The sequence below is a fragment of the Rhipicephalus sanguineus genome, chromosome 4 (assembly GCF_013339695.2).
Source record: "Rhipicephalus sanguineus isolate Rsan-2018 chromosome 4, BIME_Rsan_1.4, whole genome shotgun sequence".
Lineage (NCBI taxonomy): Eukaryota > Metazoa > Arthropoda > Arachnida > Ixodida > Ixodidae > Rhipicephalus > Rhipicephalus sanguineus.
The window spans coordinates 48,719,851-48,741,173 of NC_051179.1; the positions used below are offsets into that span (position 1 = coordinate 48,719,851).

At 48.8% G+C, this 21,323-nt stretch overlaps 1 protein-coding gene across 1 annotated transcript in view; it reads right to left on the reverse strand.

Annotated features, from left to right (window-relative positions):
* LOC119389934 (mucin-19) overlaps positions 1 to 21,323 on the reverse strand; it is a 475,744-nt gene that overhangs the window by 86,418 nt on the left and 368,003 nt on the right. The window contains exon 5 of the mRNA XM_037657383.2: positions 5,349 to 5,808. Coding sequence (XP_037513311.1) covers positions 5,349 to 5,808 — 460 coding nt within the window. The remainder of the gene's footprint in view (positions 1 to 5,348; positions 5,809 to 21,323) is intronic.

The window sequence follows — 21,323 nt, forward strand, 5'->3', positions numbered from 1 at the left end:
CTGCGGGGCGAATTGCGTATATTCGCGCTATTGCTGCGTGCCACGGACATAGCAGAACGAAAGCGAGAGCGTTTGAACAGAATAAAAAAAGGAAGAAATAAAGATGAATAAAGAGGCAAGAATTGGGAATGGCGTCGAGGCGTGAGAGAGAAAGAACGTATGGCACCGGGCACACTACACCGAAGCAAGGCTTATATTATAATACGCGAAATGCGGGGTGCACAGGCCGAGACGTACGAAACGGAAGGGTGGGGGAAAGGGGGGGGGGTGCGTTGCACGCGTGGCATCATGACGGGAGCACGAGCGAGAAACAAAACAGAGGCATTACCGCCGCTTCGCGATATGCAGCATCGGGGCCTGCATATGCATACACGAGGCGGCTTCGTGCTATGAGAAAAATTGCCGGCCAAACCAAAAACGAAATGGGAGAAACGGAGCGGCTTCTGTCTTTGTTCGGAGAGAGTGAGGCTTATTCGGATCGATTTTTGCGCCTGCGGCGACGGTTGCAAAAAGAGAAGGCATGGCACGCCGCATCTGCTCGCTGTCCGCCAAGGCACACACAAGCACAGATAGAAAAGAGCGTGAGAGAGAGCGAAGACAGTGAGAGGGGAGGGGGGGGGGGGGCGGGCGAAAGGCAAAGACAGCGCAGCACCATCATAACGTTCTGCAGCAGTAGCAGCACCGCAGCGCACGGCGAAAGTGAATGCGAATTTTATGGATTGGCGGCGCGCGGGGGCACGGCAGTCGAGACGCCCGTTCGAGTTTTATTTTCTCTGCAGGCTTTATTTCTATAAAGTGTGTGCACGATTATATGGACGCACGCACGCCGAGCGATTGCGTTCGTTCGTACCCTAGGCTCGTACCCCCTTCCCCTCCCACAACATCCTCTCTCTCTCTCTCTCTATCTCTATAGATTCAGCTGCCTTCTTACCTTCGCCCGTAGTTCTATACCTCCACGCGCATTTCGTTCTGCTGCTGCAGATACATACACGCAGTGCGTGTACCATACGCCGCTGATCGCCATCGCTTTTGTTTTCGACGTAAGCGCGGTCCCATCCGCAGCTATCTCCAAATATAAAACGCGAGCGTTGTCCGTACGTCAGCTTTGCGTGTACATTTTTGTGCGCTACGTGCGTGAGCGTCGATGCGTGCTACTATTGCTTGGCCGGCCGTGCGTGGATGGATTCTTCGCTGGCGACGACACAGTCAGCTGCTGCAGCCCTCGTCGTCGCTTATCGCATTTGGGCGCTACGCTCGCGAAGCGCAGGAGGAGGGGGGGTGTACGCGTATACAAATCGCGCACGCGGTGGGCGAATGCTCGCCGATGTATATGCCACAGTACTATAGACAGCTCGCGGCGGCACAGAAAAGGCCAGCTACGTGCGTGAAGCGTGTCCTTTTTGCGACCAGTGAAGAGACAGCGCGTGGTCCGACCGTTGAAGAGGGGGTCACATTGAGCGCAGCTGCCCACCCCTCACTGTCTGTCGCCGCGTGGGCTTCTGCTGTGATATTGACCGGTCGCGGTCACGCTGCCGCTGCTATAACAAAAGTCAGTGGCTTGTCGACTTCCTTTCCTCTGCTCAGCGAGAGAAATAAAAATTTAATATCGATTGCATTTATAACGTTGGTGGATGGACGACCGCCTAGTTTGTTGAAGGCAAACGGCACTAGAAGTGTTCGAGACGGTCAGAAAGCTGAGAATAAAACCTATAGCATGTAGATGTGCAGCGTCATCACCTTTTTCTTCGTATCTGTCATGTTAATCAACGGTCCTGTAGGCCCACGCGAACTTAATTTCACTGTTGTTCTCCAACTGTACAATACTACATAGAGGTAGTGTAAAAGACGAACCTAAAATCTGACTTTCCTTTGCTGAGCACTAAACGCTAAGATCCCTCACGTCCATTCTATACAGTGCTATTTTGCCTTCGATTGTACACGGAGAAAGCCCACAAACTGACTCATATGGTTCGAAGCTTGAATACTCTCGTGCTTTTTAGCAATTTCTTTCAGTTACACAGTGTGACGTTCTTATATCCAGATGAAGTTCACGATAGAAGCACTGAGAAGCCAATTTCCCTGTTGTGAGTGCATTGCATGGGTCACGTTCCCTGACCATGAAACCGTCACATGTATGGTGGAGTCTCATGAGATGCTGCAAAGTGATGTTTAGTAGAAAGCTATAGAGGGTTTTTGAATGCACAGAGGTATACAACGTGCCCCGATATCTGAGACGGCTATTGTGTTTGCATTCAGCCATATTGAAGTACTGCGCGATTGGGAATAAACAAAAAACTAAGCCATATAGCTTTGGTACAGCAGCTTACGTGGTCTGTAATGTCGGTATCTGTGTACTCTCTCTACAAATCACTATAGACACTCTATAGCATCCCTAAAGCGCCGTTGCGGCGAACATATCCCAGCTTTGGAAAGATATTTCAAGCAAAAAGCTGCGTTGGGCAGGCATGCTACATTCATGTCTCAAATCGAATACACGCCGGAGAAGTGCGAATGAACGGCGAGTTACAATAGTTCGGCGTATTTTTTTTAGTATACTAAAATTATATATGCACGTGAAAGACGGACTTCATAGGTGCTCCCGTCGCTTCTTCTATTGTACGCGTGTTCCTTGTACGTGCTGTTTCAGTATGAATCGAAAGCAGCAGTTAAAAAGAAAGAAAGAAAGAAAGAAAGAAAGAAAGAAAGAAAGAAAGAAAGAAAGAAAGAAAGAAAGAAAGAAAGAAAGAAAGAAAGAAAGAAAGAAAGCAAAGAAAGAAAGAGCTGTACGGCGGAGTGAAAAAGACCAACGTGTTGCTTTCGTCACCGGTCGTATGTTTCTTTTTTCGTTCTCTTTATAACATCTTGTTGCCTCAATTGAAGTTCATCGACAGCAGTTAATATCACAGATATCTCAAATGTTGATCGAAGGCCACGCATCAAGCACTGAAATGTCTTCGGGAAGCCCCTATTAGGGCAATGTCTTTCCGCGTGCGAACAGATATATAGATTTCAGGCTGCACGCAAACCTATAGCCACGTTATCTATATGCCATTACGCTGTTTCTTCAGTAGAGTCCAAAGCAATCCCGCAGTTTCTTTGCAGCGTTAGCGGTTCTTACGTTAGCATTGCTTCCTTGAAGCAACATCAATATGTGGAGCTTATGAGTTTAATGCCGAGTGTGAGCGCAATACCTCTGCGTGCAAAAACATTTCTGTGAGTTCTTTACTTGTTAGCTCTGGTCACTGGCTAGCTTATTCAATCGTACATACGCTCATAAACTGACGACGTATGCGTCATAAACTATAGTAACATGCAAAGAGGAAGCATGACAATCTATGATGCACACAAAGGCGGGTTGTCAAACGAGTGATTTATTTCTCGGAACCAAATAAAAAAAAAATGTGTTGTAGCGCAACTGCGCGCAAGTGTAAATGACTTAACTATATATATTTAGGAGTGAGGTGACGACGGGACAGCGATGCTGTAGCGAAAAATATATAAATACCGGAAAAAATCGAAGCCACATTATGAATTCGCGTTGCTACATTCCTTGTAAAGGATCGTATAAAACAAGGCCGAAAACCTGAGCCAGGAGTGACTTAATCATAAGATCGCTTCCCCGTAATGTAACAATGCCTTGTTGCCGGCGATTCATATACCGAAATATTACGCGAATTGACCGTAGGATTGTCGAGAAAAATGGCGGACGGCAGTGGTTCTATTACTTTTATAGGTAGATATTACGATACATTTGTCTATACTGCATTCGTGTATTGAACAAGCGGCGAATGTGATGTATGTTGAACCTGCTCGATGAACAACAACATAGGTTCACAGTTGAGGCCTGTACTTGATATAGCAGGAAACGAACCTCTATGCTTCAACTTACTCCTTGAGTCGAATTAACAAAACTTCTCTTTCGTAAACGCCATTTTCCTTGGACCGGTCGGCTCGCCTAACGATATAGATGTCGAGCACCAGGTTGAACAGACATATATATATATACTCTGGCGAACTTTTCTGGCGTAATAGGTTTTTGTGAATATGGGCCCCTCGTGATTTCGCGCATACAAGTTCGTGTAAGCGGACTTTGTGTGTCTAAGATCTGAGCCTTACACTATACATGCGTGTTAATAAAAGAACACTCAGAAGTGAATTTCGTCATCAGCCGCTATCTTTATCCCACTTTGCCACGCATATTGAAAGACACATGCCACATTTACTGTGGGAGCAGCTGGCAGTTGAAAATCACATTTGAGGGTTCCTTTCAGCGTATAGTGCAACCAGTACAAGGACAGACAGAAGGAAGAAGGCGCATTCACTGGGTCTCGTCCTTTCTCTGCGTCCTTGTACTGATTGCACTACACTGAAAAAAAAAAAAGCCTTCAAAATAACACTATACCAACATGGCCGTCTGCCTGTTGGTTCGTGGTCAGCTGTAAGTGAATTTAATCTAATGTACAACTTGGACTTGCGCAAAGAGCTACTTGAAAACACGTCTGTTGGACTGGGATTTCCAGCGTGTTCTACTTCCATCTTATCCTCACGCGTATACTTCTTACAAACCACCCGATGCTATTATATACTCCCGATATAAGCATATCGAAATGTAAGATGCAGGCACAGCGTTATCAGACAAGGTCCCACGTAAATCAAAGTAGTTTTATCTCTTACCCATGTTGACATTGCAAGCACCGTAAACATTTTCTTTTTTTTTACTTGTCTTTGCGTAGGTTTCTTATTATTTGAAACCATTAAACGCTTTCAGTGCGTATACCGTATGTTACGTCCGCTTAGGAATTAGGCTTTCTTGTCCGCCGTGTCAAACATACACGTGACGCCTGTTCAAGATACGGGATTGTTTTCAAGTCTATAGCGCCAAAACGCTAAGCAGTGTTGCAAAAGTGGAGTTACGTAGAACAAGCCGCAGGACAATAAGAGACCGCCTGTATGCTTTCTTTCACTGCAAACAACAAGACCACGACCACAAGATCTGAATCCGCTATTGCTTTAAATTCTGTTATTTCGCATGGCTAGCTGCTATGCTCGTAAATAGCGGTATGATATTAATCACCGGCTCCTCCAAAGCGGCGAAAATACTCAGCAAGCTCCGACTGTATAGTGGTGATCGGTAACTACATATACGCACATACGACGTAACATTTCCTCGGTACAAACGACGTGCCCGTTTTCGTTTCTCCAAGAGTGAACAAACTTAGCGAATGGTGTGATCGTAGTGACTATATAGTGCCTAGACAACTTGCAGCTGAGAGTTGATCACCTGCTAGCTGTAATACAAGGCTAAACACAGCGCGGGCGCGTCGCAGCAAGGAGAAGGCGGTACTCACCCGTCCTGTCCTGTCGGGTTGTTGTACTTGGCAGCAAGCGACCTCATGAAGTCCGAGTAGTTCCTCGTCATCATCTCCACCTGCTTGAGCGCCGGCGCGGCCAGCGTCTGCCTGTCGACGGCAGCCTGCGCGGCCGCGGCCGCGATGACTCCCGGTGGGAACGGGTGTCCCGGCACGAGGCCCGGCCGCAGGCCCAACACGAAACCGAGTCCGGGCGGGAACACCCGCGCCGGAGACGGCGAAGACTGTGGCGACGCCGTGTCTGACTCGGGCGACAGCCTCTCCACCTTGATGTCGCTGGCCGGGTGCGTCAACAGCGCCGTCCCGTTGACCGGGAGGAGCTGCGACGCAGCCGCCGACGACCGCTTGCGTCGGCTCGCCGTCGTCACGCCGGCCGCCGGACCGACACCCACGACACCGCCGTTGCTCGTCGCGCCGCTGCTCGCCGCCGCCGGTTTGTCTGTAGAGAAGTTAGCCATACACCGGTGAGCGACCACACGACGCACAGCCACCAGCGTGGCGACGAACGACAGCACACCAACGATCACACATGGGTACACCAGCCGGTGGCACCAAGAGCAAGGGGAAGCAGAGACGAGCGTTCCCGGTAGCGTCGGACGACGTCAAAGCGACGCGCAGCCTAGGAGATAAAACGCACAGGGGGCCCGCACGCGCGCGCGCGCGCGCAAACCGAAACTGAAACAGAGCGCGGCGCACTACTGGAGCACTGGAAGGAGCGCGACACACGGAGCGCGCGCGTTTTTGGAGACCAGTGCGACGCGAAGCGCACGTCGTTGGATCGGCGCGTTTCTCTCTGGACCGCACGGCGGCCAGGCTACGCTTTGCGAGTCGGGAAGAGGAGCGGCGGCGGCGCTGCGGCGACCCAAAGCGCGCACCTCCTCACGCATGCGCCCGCTGGGCGCTGAGAACAAAATGCACAGGTCGCTCCATCTGGGGGGACAAGAGCGCGTTAAAGCCGGACGCCGCTGCTGAGGTAGTTGCGGCGGTATCGGCGAGAGCGTTGAGAGCGGGAAGAGAGAGGGGGGAGTCGAAGATTTGCGTGCGACGAGGTAGGTGCACGAGCGCGCGCGCGCGCGATGAAGAGCAAGAGGCGCGCGCTCGATCACTTCTCCTCAGCTGGCGGTGGCGGCGTAGCGAGGAGGAGGACGAGGAGCGGCGAGCCTCCTCCAGCGTCGACGGAGAAGCAGGGGAGGAGTTTCGGTTTTGGGTTCGCTTCCTTGACCGCTCCTCGCGCGCTCGCCCCCCCACCCCGCCGTCCCCCCGCCTTTTGTGTTTGCGTCGCTTATCGCTCGCCGCTCGCCGTACGGAGCTGCCTCCCTCGCTGCGCAAGAAGGCGTGGCTTTGCGTTCGGCGCGGGACGGTCCGCCGCCAGATAGGCGTCAGGGAAGAAGGAATCGCTCCCGCCACCGCCGTCTCCTTCTCGGCCCGATAGCATCTTCACCTGTTCGCTTCTTGAGGCTGCCGCCGCCGCTCGCGGCTGCCGAGCTCGTCGCCTCCGCGAAGCGTCGCGCTCCCGCTAGCGTTTGTTCTCTTGGATAACACCGCCGCCGCGGCCTCCCGCGCGCGAGGAAAATGAATTCGAAAGGGGCATCTCTTCCGAGACCATGCGCGTGTGCGGCCGCCTATTGTGTGCGATTCGGGCGCCATATTTTGCCGCCTCTGAAATTGTGTGTACTCCTCTCTCTAGATCTCCTGGCGCCTCTCTACCGCCGAACGTCGTTCGACATCCCGCAGTCCCGCTCGCATGCCAATGTCAATCAATTCGAGACGGCACACGACAGTGAATGAACCACCACAGACGTCCATTTAAAACGCAGCCGCATGGTTGCTGAGAAATGGCTACGAACAACACTCCACAAATAGCTGAATTTGAAGGTTCAGACTGTCATTGTTGAAAGGAAACCTAGTGCAATGCCTCAACATCTGGGGCTCTTCTTTATTCTACATTGCTTGAACAAAGAAAATAAATTTACTGCTTTGCCACAGTGAGACAAAAATAAAAATAAGGACAAGAGAAACCTCTAGTTTTGCGTTTTCCAGCCGTTCTGTAGCGTACATGTAAACGGTGTTGGAGCACTGCAAAGTGAACCTTGGTCGCTTTGACTTCAGTCATTATTAAGAAATACTAAATTTGTACACATCAAGCACACTATTCAGGAAGCAAGGGCAAGCTTAAGGGACGTGCTGGCACCATAGCCAACACTTCTGACTATTTCGTCACCAGTGCTTTCCGGCTAACGAAATACTATTGATCTTCAGATATCATGCAACGCCAATTTCTGGAATAAAAGATCATTAGATGATGCATAACCCAGCTAATCAAACACATTCGACACTGCACATGCTTCAACTCCCTGCGGTGCTTACAAACGCTTAGCTGAATAACGAGGCACAAAAAATATACTTCACCACATTTAATAATAATTCTTAAATAAATGCGAAATTTGACGCCATGAAGCTGGAGTGAATGTCACTCTGAACAGGTACAAACTTCTTTGCGAACTCTTCTGTAAAGTGTATAGGCGTTTCGTGTGTGAACATTTATGTGTGTACTTTCCTCCTGTGTGAACAACCGTGTCGTATACTGGAATTAGGTTTGTGTATGTCCATTGTTGCGTAAATTTGCACTGTCCGGTGGTTACTGGTAACTGATTTAAATATATTGGCAAATTTCATTTGTTGTATGAACTTGTTGCTGTACCTATGGGGCCCCTATATGGGGTCCCATGGAGCTGCGCTACGGTCCATGTATAGCTGCGCTAACTGTAAGCCACAAACAATATATAAAGAAAGGCTAGAGGATTGGTGCAGTTATTTTACATTGTCGGCACAATAGGAAGCTTGGGTATTATACGAGAATAACTTTGATGACACCGCTTTGATTATGAGGCGCGTAGGCATCGGCCTAACCAATACAGAATAGCCGGAAAAACTAGAGCGCGAACTCGCCAACTCGCGCCACACATTTGAACCCGAGCACGCCCACAATAAAACTGACATCGATTTAAGCCACACGCTGTAATCCGACACACACGCCATCGATTGGTCACGATGTGCCGTGCTCGCTATAGCTCTAGCAATGCCGCAGGATTGGTACACGTCCCTCGAAACGGCTGCACCATGCGGAGCATGCATCTGCGCTCCTGTGCATTGTGTTATAACAATAAAACTTTTGTAAAGCATCTGTGCAGCGTACACACGTACCCATAGACGGGCTCAGAAGATTAACGTTCCAATCTTGGTCAACCACCGCGTGTTGCCTCTTTAATAAGGCAAGCACGATCGTCGTGAGGTTTAGCCTCAACCGTGGCGATAAAAGATCGAAGAATGTGAAGTCCATCAGATCGGGCGCGTGTTATAGGCTTATCTATGGGACGATCTCTGAAAAGAAGAACGCTACAAGAGAGCGCAGGTGTTGTTTATAGCGGCTACCAGTGTTTATTAATGCCGCGGGCACGAGTGGCGTATAAATCACGCGTCGAGAATAACGTGTTCCTGTTTGCGGCATCTTGTATGGCTACCGCTCGGCGATATACGTACAACTAACTATGCGTGGCCATATTATAGAATGCGTACACGAAGGGCTGCCCCCTGAAGGATGTTTATACTCGATATTATTCTCTCGCGAGGCAGTTTGAATCGATGTACCGATAAACTCTGACGTATCGGCTTCGTGATTGCTCAATAGTTTGCGACCAGCGAGTTAGGGCTGTGTATAGCTTTTTGGATGATCTTGAATGCACCACAATGGACGAACACTGAGAGTATACGATCACGCTGTCTGTGGGCATATCTCTATTCTGTTCGGTCATATCGATCACCTTCGCGTTGCACGTATATGCTGGATGCGATCTTCGAAACTGAATTTCGATGAATACTCGTCCGTGATATGATGGCAGGCGATCTTGCATATATAACACACGGGGTATCTCAGAAATTGCGTTCGGAATTCCTAAACATTTGAAACTGCGCAATGTTTTGCGTGACGTGCGGGAGAGAACACGTTTTTAAAGAAGTATGTATACATTCAATTCGTGCTTATCTGCAGATGGTGAGGCGTGAACATTATCTCGTGGGCGTCTACCAAGAGTGTGACATGCATGGTGCTTTCCTGCAGCACCTCAAGGAAATTAAATTCTCTGGTTTCACGTGCCAAAGCCCCGACATGGTTATGAGGCACACGTGTGCCTCCGGAATAATATCAGGGCTGGGCAGAGATACTTGGAAAAGTATTGCGGAATACAGATATCGAAATACATGGTCCGGAAGCCTAAAATACAGATACTGAGATACATTTGTTTTTAGCGTAACGGGATATTTCGGAGATACTTTCGCAATATGACGAAAAAAGTATTCCGGAATACAGATACTGCAATACAGATACTAGAATACTCTTTTTTATTTCATAGATGCTCGTACTCCGCAAAGACATTTACAAGTGCAGCATAATGGTGTAAATAAAGTTGCAGTGCTTCGAAACTTTTAGTTTATTTGTTTATTACAGTACCCTCAGTGCTATTAAGACATCACAGAGGGGGGGGGGGGGGGCACAAAAGTACATAATTAGTATTAATTACATAATTACACAGATCAATCGCAATAAAAAAGTACACTATTCCACAGCAACAGTAACAAGCATTGGGCAGCGAAATCGACATGCTTGCTGACAAATAAATCAGCTATGCTACAAATAGCATAGTTTAAGAAAATCACTCGAATCACTAATGAACACCAGTGAATTGAGAAAAGTATACATTTACTTTGCACATAAGATCGGCTTTGCTGAGTAAATTACTGTGTGAGCTTTTGAAGCAGGCTGTCTTCTAGACAGCGTCGATTCGGCCTCAGCACAAGACTCGCGAAAGAAAAAAAGTCTATCTAGCGCTGCAGACGGCACAAATTTGCGTTATAGTGAATAAATATCGCCTTCGTAGCCGGATAGCCCTGGAGCGCGGTGACATCTCTTCTCGGGCCATCTAGATACCGAAACACTTCCTCCCTCATGTGGGTTGTTCTGACCGCTCAGAAGCCCAAGTCGTTCCCCACCTTCGGAATCCTCAGCCGTTTGGCCTGGTCGGTGCCGGGTCAGACGACTGAGGATTCCGCTGCCCATATAGGCCGGTCATAATTCCATACGCGCAATGAAGCCCAATATGTCGAAACTGCACAATCCAAAAATTGGCTTCCTAAAATCACGTTCTCTGGGGGTGAGAGGGGGTGCAAGCTCTCTCAAGTGGCTCCTGCAAGCTCTTTAAACAGACGTGGAATCACGGACAGCTGCTGAGAGCAGCCCATCAGAAACTACAGCAAGCACTCGTCGCCTGGGACGAAAGGATCACTCTTCAATAAAGGCGTCACCACCACCGACGCTACCAGCACCCATTTCAGCAAGCCGCAACAGGCGAAGTGGCCTCCGGCGGTGGGGGAGCCTGGTACCACAAAAGACTGTTTCACGCTTGTGATCAATTAGGAACGCACCCTGACACGCCGGAGATGTGGCTGAAAGCGCGACAAAGATAGCCATCTTCTAGTCACTTCCGCCGTGACTATGGGAACTGCTTTAAAAGTGCCGCCGCTTTGAGAACTGAACGCACGCGAACCATTGCAAAGCCTCTGCTCCAAGGCGGTATCCGCGTGTGGGGTCACGAAGTAATGGTTTGCCACCCGAAAAAAACTAAGCGAGCAGCACTGGCCTTGAGAGACATTGACTTTCGTCGGCAGAGGCCGACAACACTGCTTCCGCGATTCTGCCGTCTGCGACGTCGCGCGCTTTACCACATGGGCCATTCTGTGCTTGAGGGGAAACCATCGCCGCCCTTTCTGTCGGCGACTGGCGGCGCGCCTTTGCTTGTCTTGGGGCAAAAACAAGGAAAAAAACCGTCATACCCCCTTGGAAACACCCGTCAATTCATTTCCGACAAAAAGAAAATGTAACGAGGTACCCGTGTCCTGCACTGTATTGCGGTACAAGCGATACATCTAAATGTATTTCACTACTGAGATACAAATACATTTTTCAAATGTATCTCGATACAGAAATACAGATACTCAAAAGTATCTCTGAAATACTATCGCGATACTCTTGTATCGCGATACTGCTCAGGCTTGAATAATATTGACCAGCGGAAGTTCTTTAACGTGCACCTAAATGCAAGTATACGGGTGTTCTTCCGTTTCGCCCCTATCTTAAGAACCTCAATAGCGCTCATCGGCATGCCGATTTCAATTTTTGGGGTGAATTAAATTGGCCGGAGTTCATTATATGCTGCAGAAATTAGCAGCTCCAGATGCACAAAAATCTGCAACCGTTTACGAATTCATAGGATGACGGGAGTTGGTTTTTTCATCAGTCGTTCGCCTCTGCCGGGTTAAAAAAAATGTTAATTAGCCTCGTTTGCACAACTGCTTGTCTAATTACTAAATCGAGTGAGCTTAGCATGCACACCTCGGCGCTAAAAGCAATCTCGAAAACAATCGCTTAATTATCGCATCTTCTCAACATTTAGAAACTTCACTTGTATTTTATTTGAAACACTACGTGTATATGCTATTTACTGGAATCAGTCCATTATGTCGACACTGTATATCGTGCTTTGCGCCGAGAATAGCTCTTCAGGAAGCCCTATACATCAATGCGGACGTTGACGCCTTTGCGAGGGCGAGGTCGAACCTTCACACCTCGCGGAGACAGTTCAGGAGTCAACGATCGCTCACTCGGAGTGACGCCTGCAAGTTCACGCGTGTCCAAGCCCTCGAAGACTCTTACAAGTGCTACCGATATGGGTGGATGACCTTCTGCCTCTTTCCGCCTATCAGGCGAATCAATTAGCCTCCACCTAGGGCTTCTACGGCTAAAAAAAGCTTCGAACACATTTGAGCTGTTCGTCGTGTGTGAGCATGTGCGTGTTCTTTTTTTCAGCAAGTGAGCAGATGTAGAAAAGTAAGCAAAAAAGCAGTGAAACTTCGAAGAAGGCAACGGAAAGCTCAAGTTGCCATCCCTCGTTGTTTTATAGACCTTCTGCAAACAGCCACCACCCATAACAAGTTTCAAAATAAGAAAAAAAATGGAAAACAAAACGAGAGGGCAAGGCTCGTGTGACGAACTTCCGAAAGCAATTTTCGAGAAGCCCCGCAGTGCTCCGACACTTTCCTTCGCCTTCACTTCCCGCGCCACCTCCGTCGCACTCGAACGCCTGCTGCTCGCGCTGTCCGTCAATCAGCTGCCGTCCCCGTGCGCACGGAAGTCAAGTCACTGCCACCTTAATCGCCTCTCCTCCGTTTTGTTTTAGAACATTTCTTTTAATATTTCTAAACCTATACCTAATACGGGCATCGTATATAATAGCGTAACGCATGTCCTCTTCTGTATATATAGCTGCGATGGCGCTCCTGTTCACGGCATCCTGTCTGCAGCTATACGCACGCATGTTGCGCATGACGCGAGCCACTTCCGAAAAAGAGCGAACATCCGCCGGAAAGCGGAAGCGTGTCCGCAAATCAACGACACCTCTCTCACCCATTGCCGCCTCTTTACTGTAACCCACGCTACTCTTTAATTTCTTTTTACGCGTACCTGGTCAACTGGAGTGTGTACATTCTTGAAGTCCGACGGATATACGCGCGCGCGCGTGTGGCTTGTGTACGCCCTCGCGCGTAATTATACAGCTGCGCTTAAAACGATTGTTGGCGGCACGCTGACTTCGCGGCTACCGGGCCACGCATGCACCTGGGTCGGGGTCGGTTCGTTTCCGCTGCGCAGCACTTATTTGCTTCGTCCCTTCTCGCTTGCGCCCCCCTCACCCTCCTTTCCAAGGACCATATCCTCCGAGCACGCGTCCCTAACTAGCACTTGTGTGCTTGCTGCTGCTCGAGAGCTCAATTAAATCTGCCGCAAATTCGCACCCTCCACGCGAGTCGATTACACAGCTAGCCGTGACACTTTACACTCATTCTCGCCTCGTGCCACCGCCCCCTCCGCGATTTGTTATTCGTTTGATGACCTTACTCGCATGTTCATTCTGGAGGAAGGACGGATAGTGGGGATCAAAGTCTCTTCCTGCCAGTGTGACCCGATGTCCGGCGCTCTCAAAGGTGTCTGGCTTCCATTAAATGCAGGTGCAGGCGCCTTTTCCCTGGGCTAAACTGTTCTGCATTGTTGTGGTTTCTTTAGCACACGTGGTATCTCATGCTATCATTCAACTTCGTGCTACAAAGTGAGTTTGCAGTGGTTGTCTGTAACCTTTTTCTGAAAAAAAAAAAAAGCTCAGTCCGAGCATTCTAATGTGTAGAAAAATTCATTTTGATCGGCTCATCTTACAAGAATTATTATGTAAACAAGGTCTAGGGCACTTGGCGTTCGTTGGTTTAGTAATGCCCATCTTGTTTCAGAGATATCATGGGGTTCGTCTGGTCTTTTTGTTCCTTCTTGTGCCCCTGTATATCGCGCTGCTTATTCAAGTATGAATTCCTATACAAACTCGCCCAAATATGAAATCTTGTAAACATGGGGTGTTAAACTCCCTTTGTATTTTTTGTGGTTCTCATCCCCAGTCACCTTAATTTGATCCTCTATTTTTTTAAACATTATATTATACGGCAGTTCACGACTAAATGAACGATACCTAACTCGGCAGGCGTATTTGAGCAAGACTGTTTCAAAATCTTCACGATTATGCCACGTACGCCCGCTAGCGCTTTCCTGCAGCACTCGGTCTCACTGCAGGCTAAACTCTGCCATCCATTCACATCCTCGAGCTGCATGCATGCACAGTTTTGTGGAAACGAGAGGGAAGGACGCGTATGCGCAGGTTACTCCCGTACACGAGTGTGTGTGTATGCCGTGCTCTTTAAACGCGTTGCGAGTTTCCGTCTTCTCACAATGTAATGGGAGTACGCGCGCAAGCGACGGGAGGGACGCGGCGCTGAAGGGAGGCAGAGGAGGACATCTGCGAGGGAGGAAGCGCGAGGTCATGTGTCAAAAAATCCTCGTCGCTCGTCACGCGCCGCCTGCGCGCAACTCACGTGAGCACGCTTCTCAACACGCGCGCCACCCGCACCATGAGAGAGAGAGAAGGAGAGGGAGAGACGCTTCATCAAGGCGAAGTGCGCACGCGCACGAGAACATTACGCGCTCCTTTTTAGGAGGGCGCCACTTAAGTTTCCAACTTCTTTCTTGTTTTCCGTCGTTCCCTCAGCTCTCACATTTTTTTTCTTAATTTTCTTTTTTTTACGTTTATTCTCCACGTCTTCTCTATTTTTTTTTTTTTCGCAGTGGGACCCACCGCGACTTCCGCTGACTGCTGGAAAGCAGTGTGTGGTGTGTATATTAGCCGCGCAGTGCGCGGCACGACACACGCACAGAGAGAGAGAGAGAGAGAGATTCATTCACGAAAGGCGGAGTATAAACACTACGTCGCCGCGTTTACGCGTTCATTCATGTCGACGCGGTGAGGCTCCCCATTTTCTGCGCCCATCGCGCGCGGAGGACCGCTGTGTTGCCGGCAAATGCGCGCAATGGCGGCTGCAAGTAGAGACAGTTTCCACGCTAATTTTATCAGTGCACTAGCCGTTGCGCATGTAATGCGCTGAAGTGACGTGATGTACTGGGCGAGCTGGTATAGCTTCACAGAGAAACGCAGCGCGAAGAAAACCGGACGCAGGGAAGAAGACACAGGACGGGCGCTGTCCTGTGTCTTCTTTCCTGTGTCTAGTTTACTTCGCGCTATGTACATGCGCATGCGGGCCAGTGAAGCGTTTTTGTAAGGCGCATTTATTATCGTATCAGATATGGCTTATGCATCAAGTTTTGCGACGCGGGCTAGCTGCATCGGGAAGCCAAAGATTTGCAAAGACGTTCAGCGCCACCAGTCTCGACGTTGTTTGCTGTGACGTCACAGAGAGAGAGTTATTATTGATGTGGTACGATGGTCGGGCCCTCTAGTATATGAAGTCAATGCCTTACGCATTTTTATTGCGATAGCAATTATATGGACAGTCTCGGCTGGTTTTTGTCCATTCCCGTCGTCGTCATTCACCGTATATGTATAAGTATGTATATATTTTAATGATTACCCGCACATAAAGTAAATATCTTAAAGAGATAGTTATATTATGTTTGTCAGATACATCAAGGCCTGATGTATTACGTCAAGGCACGATGTGCAACACATTTCTACTACTCTGGTTTCCTGCAGCACAGGCACAAAATGAAAGTGCCTCCATATCTATACTGACAGCAGGACAAATATCCGGCTTCGAAATTAACCATGTATAGCCGACATGCACTCAGTGAAATATATATAGAGCAAGCGCTGCTATGATGCGAACTATGGTAGTTCGACTGATCTTTTCGACAATGTCCAAAGAAACGAAGTTGCCATACAGGAGACCCGATCGGGCGCATGGAAAATCACGGCAAACCAATTCGAGAAGGCATCGCCGCGTACCACCTTTAGATACAGCCGTCAACGTATACGCGGCTCGCATATGGAAGCTCCATTTCTGCACCTCTAGTGAACAAACATCGAAACAGAAGCCTCAATCCTTCCCACGCCTTCTTTTCTTTGCACACCGCACAAAATTACAAAAAAAGAAAAGAGAAATGTCTAAAACGAAGAAACTTGGCGGTGAAGAAGACGTCACGCATGAGGCCATTTCTTATGCCACCGCGCATGCTCCGTTGCATACATATACACGCGATGCACTTCTCAGTCTCATACTCGACCGCTGTACACGCCGCACACGTGCATCCCCGACGCGGACTCTGTATCCCGCTAATACTGTGCACTGCTACTCAGCTCTGGAACGACCATAGAAATAGAGATCGGATTGGCGAGCCTTATTCCTATCTACACGTATAAAAATAGATAGACCGATTCTTCGACGCGTTAAACGTGTTGCTGACCATCTTGAAAGACCAATGGCAAAGCATCTCCACCTGGGAGTAGGCATCAACGTTAGACGAGCCCAGCTGGAGACTGTTCGACGAAGTTCGCGACTTCCACAGCGCTGCATGGTATTAACTGAGAGAGGAAATGTATACAGTGACGTTCGCGAAACTGTCGCGTCCAAGCGTGGGCTACTGGAGCTGACGTATATAGCATGCGTACGTTCCTCTTGCATACGCACGGCCGCACGACGCGCGGTATATATGGTAGCAATGGTAGTATACAACATCTCCCTGCCGCCGCTCTGGAAAATGTTGGTTGCCATGCGCTGCTCACGGAAGCGGAACGGAATAGCGCGCGCACGGTCGCTTCCCGTCGCTCACTCGATGTGCCTCACCGGAAAGATGCGGCCACGGCAGAGGCTGAAGCAGTGGAAGATACAAGAGAACACGAAAAAGAAGCAGCGGTGAGGAATGGAACGCATAAAGTTAAGTCGGCGGGGGTCGCGTACACACGTTGCCTTATATAGGGGGACATCGTGGTTGCTACGGGGACGCATAACGCGACAAGTATACTTGTATATACACGCTGAGTGCGCATGGTCGGAGAGAGCTGCTCTATATACAGACCACGCGCACTCGAGCCTGCGAATACAGTCGCGTTTGTCACGGTGACGAAAGCAAAGGAAGGTATAGTCCCGGCGTGGGGGCTTCCCCACCATGTCCTCCCATCACCACGCCCCGTTTTTTTTTTTCTCTCTCTCTCTCTTTGTCCACTTCTCTTGCAGCACAGGTCGTCGTCATCGTCGCGCGCCATCCGCAACGTGAACTTTATTTCTTTTCTTTTTTCCTGTTTTGCGTTAAATCACTGTCACCACCATGGAACCCCCTCCTTTCCGTTGTTTTCTTCTATAGGGCGTGACTGTCGCATCGCTCTCGCTACAACACGTAAGTGACAGGCAGTTCTCGACGTTTTAGAAGCACACACCAGCTCCCCAAACTCTTTTCACTTGGTAAACTTGCCCTTATTTTCACCGCGTTTCACTAGGAGTGATTCACGGGTTCCTCACCCACGTGGTTGTTATACGAAACAACAACGACAACAAAAAAAGAATGCTGCCAAAGATGGCAGGAAAACAGCGGCATCCGCCGGAAAAACAGAAGCGAGAGAGGCTGAGGGAGAAAGCAGAGCACTGCGCCTGACTTCTCCAGAGCACCGTTTTCCACCCCGTAATGCCCCGTCCCAGCTATAACGCAGGCCATGTAAAGTCGCACACTTCTCCACCGGGCTCTTCTACGTTTAAAGAGCCCGACTCCGCTTCACAACAACTTCCCGTCGTCGTCTTCGTTGTGAAAGAGGAGAGGAGGACGACGAAAGACCACTGCGCGCTACGTCCCTCCTCCCCCTCCCCCCTACCTCTAGCATCAAACGTCTGTACTCCCCCACCCGTAGCGTAACGCGACTTCGCCTCGCTCCAGTACGTCGCGTGCTGCCGGTGATGAGCGTTCCGCACCGCGCTCGCGTCCTTCGCCACACCGCCGGACTTGAACCCACGCCGCCCTCTCAAGCAGGACGCCAAGCGCAACCCCCTTCCCTCCCTCTGCTCTTACACTCTTCTTCCTCCGGACGTATACGTTTGCACCCCCCGCGCGGTGGGCGCGCTGGTGCGCTGCTCGCGCGTGCCTCGCCTTTTTCCATTGTTACGAGGGAGGAAGAAGGCAATCAGTGCTGCCCGACGCAGGCCTCGTGCTGTGTACTGTCCCGCTCTCTCACTGTCTCGGCTCTGGGCCGGCGCTGTGTTTCTCTCCTAGAAGCATTTGGTCTTTCCCAGGCCTCCCTGGCTCTCGTAGCGAGGCAAGAGGAAGTGGAAGCCGTGGAGCAGATCGACCCGGTGCTCCCGCCCCGCGTTTTCCCTTTAAATCGCCGAGAGCTCAGAGCTCTCTCTAAGAGAAATGCTTGGACGCACGCTTCCTCTCCGAAAAGCCACCGCCCCCTGTCCCGTACTCCCGCTATTATTTGTCTCTGCTGCTGCTGATGCTGGTGGTACTTCGTGCGGGGGTGCGGAAAGTGCTTTCCGGAAAGTAACTTATTCGCTCGCTCGCTTCCATTTCTCTCACTCTCCTCATACAATTTCTACGAGGACGCCACCTTAAGTCTTCTCGGTGTCTCTGACTCTCTCTCCCTCTCTGCGCCGGAGTTCAAAAATTAAGGCTGAGAACGGAAAAGTGACTTCCGGAGGAGACAGAAGCCGGGCGCTTGGCAAGGACGAGATGTTCGTTCATATTTCTTTGTTCCTTTTGGTTTTGAGGGTGAAAAGGACAAAAGCGATTACGCAAGCCTCAACAATGGGATACTGCCATGCTGCGCTTCCGCTGGAAGCTCATAGTTCATACGGGTTCAATTCAATTAGCTCACGCCCCACTGAAAGACAGGAAACGGCCGTGCCTAGAAACGGAAGGAAATCAACAATTTTGCCGAGTGTAATACCTTTTCTTTCTCCGTACCAGCGTGTACGGCTGTCGCTCAGCAAAACTTCTGGGATATCCACCTTTCGCTGAAATTTTTACTGGGGAAATCAACGACCAGAGTCAGTGCAAGCAAGCAATGCTGGAAAGAAGCGCTAAAGATATCCCGAATAGCTTCAGATATAGTTCACCAACGAGGCCGCAAAGAAAACTATGCACGAGTGACGTATAGGACAGAACTCGTAATCATACTGTAGCTTGTTTCGCGAGCAGGGTTGCCACTGACTTTCGAGTAAATGTCGCCAAACGACGAGCAAAAAGTCGCCAAAAGTCGCCATTTTTTTTTACAAATTTCGCCAAAAAAGTCGCCATTCTAGATATGTGCGTCATACCTATAGTAATAAAAATTTCCTCTCACGTATAGCCCCGTAGAATACAGTACCATCCAAGACCCTTAAATTGTATTGACGTTTCTCAATGATAGTCGTATGGCCCGCTTTACCATAGGAATGCATGGTGCTGCTTCTCCGACTAGCCGCAAAATGTGCGTGGTGGCGCAAGGGTGAATGAATGAAACACTCACGATATCCTTCCATTCCTGTCCGCTCGTTTCAAAGGTAGAAGTGTGGCAAACATTGGGCGAAAATCGTGAAAGCGTTGTTTGTAGCCAGTTTTACGCGAAAGGACGTCACCGACCCTTTCTTATAGTCCCTTATATCTACACGCGCCAATCCGATGCGTTATTAATGAACAGGTAGGCAATGTAAAATGCTATATAGCAATTGTTTTCATTGCACACGCTCATCGAGAGCAGTGAAAAATGCCTGAATAAATAATTTTTTATTGCACAAACAGCCGCGTATCCGCCTCTCTTCGCTATTCCAAAACAGTCTTTACGAGCTGAATTGGGGGAACTGAAACAGCGAATAAGTCGCCCAGCTATTCAGAACATTTGGAGCTTTGACGGAACAAATGGGTGGAACCTTCAGCCCCTTCACAAACGAAACTTTAGAGAAGCTTAAAGCGCCGAAAGCTATTAACTTATAGTCAAACACTGCCCCTCGCGGTTTACATTTTGCTAGAATGTCTCTGGGGGACGTTGCCGTATCTCCTGCCTCTAGATGAATTGAGGAGATACGCACGAGTTACAGGATGGACATACGGAATGACGCGTAATGTGCACGTTCTACTCGTGGGTCTAAAATCAAGAAAAATACAGAGAATGTTGCCGCTCATTCGTTGTGAAGACACTGACCTTAGGATGCATAACTCAGTAGAGACCTAAGCCGAAAATCGCCAAAAATTCGCCATGTCGCCATTCATAATTTTAGGTCGCCACGGGCCCCTCAAATTCGCCAATTTGGCGAAAAGTAGCCACCATTGGCAACCCTGTTCGCGAGAGCCAACCGGGGCAGCGGAAAAAAGAAACAATGCCACGAAAATCCCCTTGGCCTGAGTCCTACGCGACTTTATCATGCACGTTATTGCTCGATACTGACAAGAACTATTTATAGCGCCCAATAGCTATGCATCATTCAACTACTGGAATTGCCACAAGCATTTGATACAAACTGACACGATCTTGTATATATATATATATATATATATATATATATATATATATATATATATATATATATATATATATATATAAAGTTTATTGTATGTATGTATGTATATTCTAGTACATATAGAGAGCGTAATTGCGCCCCTATTTATTTTATCGTCCGGTATTATAGCTGTCAGCATTATCGAAAGCATTGTGATAACCAAAGCAAATATCTAAAAAGGAACAGCAGAGAATGACTTGTGTAGGTAATGATGCTTAGGCTAAATATTTTTTAGTACACTTCCAGTGGGATATATGACTCCTAGCTACGAAGCGCCCTCTTTTGCTTCGGGACAAAATTAATCACTGCTGAATGCACTGACGCGCGCATTAACTAATTAAAATTTATATCTAGCTTCCTGTCTTGATAGCGAACCAGCCTGATGCTGCTCGACATGTATACTTCAGCGACGACTGAAAATGTCCACCTAAAAGCGTCTGCGTCAATGGTGTGTTGCCAAGTAAACAGACGCAGCATGTTATAAGGTGCGTCACATGTATAAAAACGTAAAACGTTGAATAATTTACATGCGTGAATGCTTCATATGCTTGCCTGAGACGGGCAATTAAAATATTTCTGCAGTGAGAGGTCGGTTTAACTAAGAAATCTACGTTCATCAGCGTTATCGTTCTGAGGTTACCGTTTGTTTCTTTCACAAATGCGCGCACGAACGCTGGCCGAAGAAGCTACGGTGCGATATATACTATATTATATATATAGACACAAATAAAGGATTTCATGGAATACGCTCATTATAACGATATTTTCTCAGAATTCATCCAACAGGGTTACGATACGATAACAGCCGTTCACAACTGTTCACATGTCGCCAACGTCGGATGTAGCGGCACAGTAGGTGTACGACGGAAAAGCCACTCGAAAGGTACTCTCACGAAGCCCCAAATTATTCAACGCCAGACAATGGAATAGCTTTCGTGCGTAAAAAGCCGTAGTGACTTGCGTAGTATTACGGGTACAAGTAGTGTACGGACT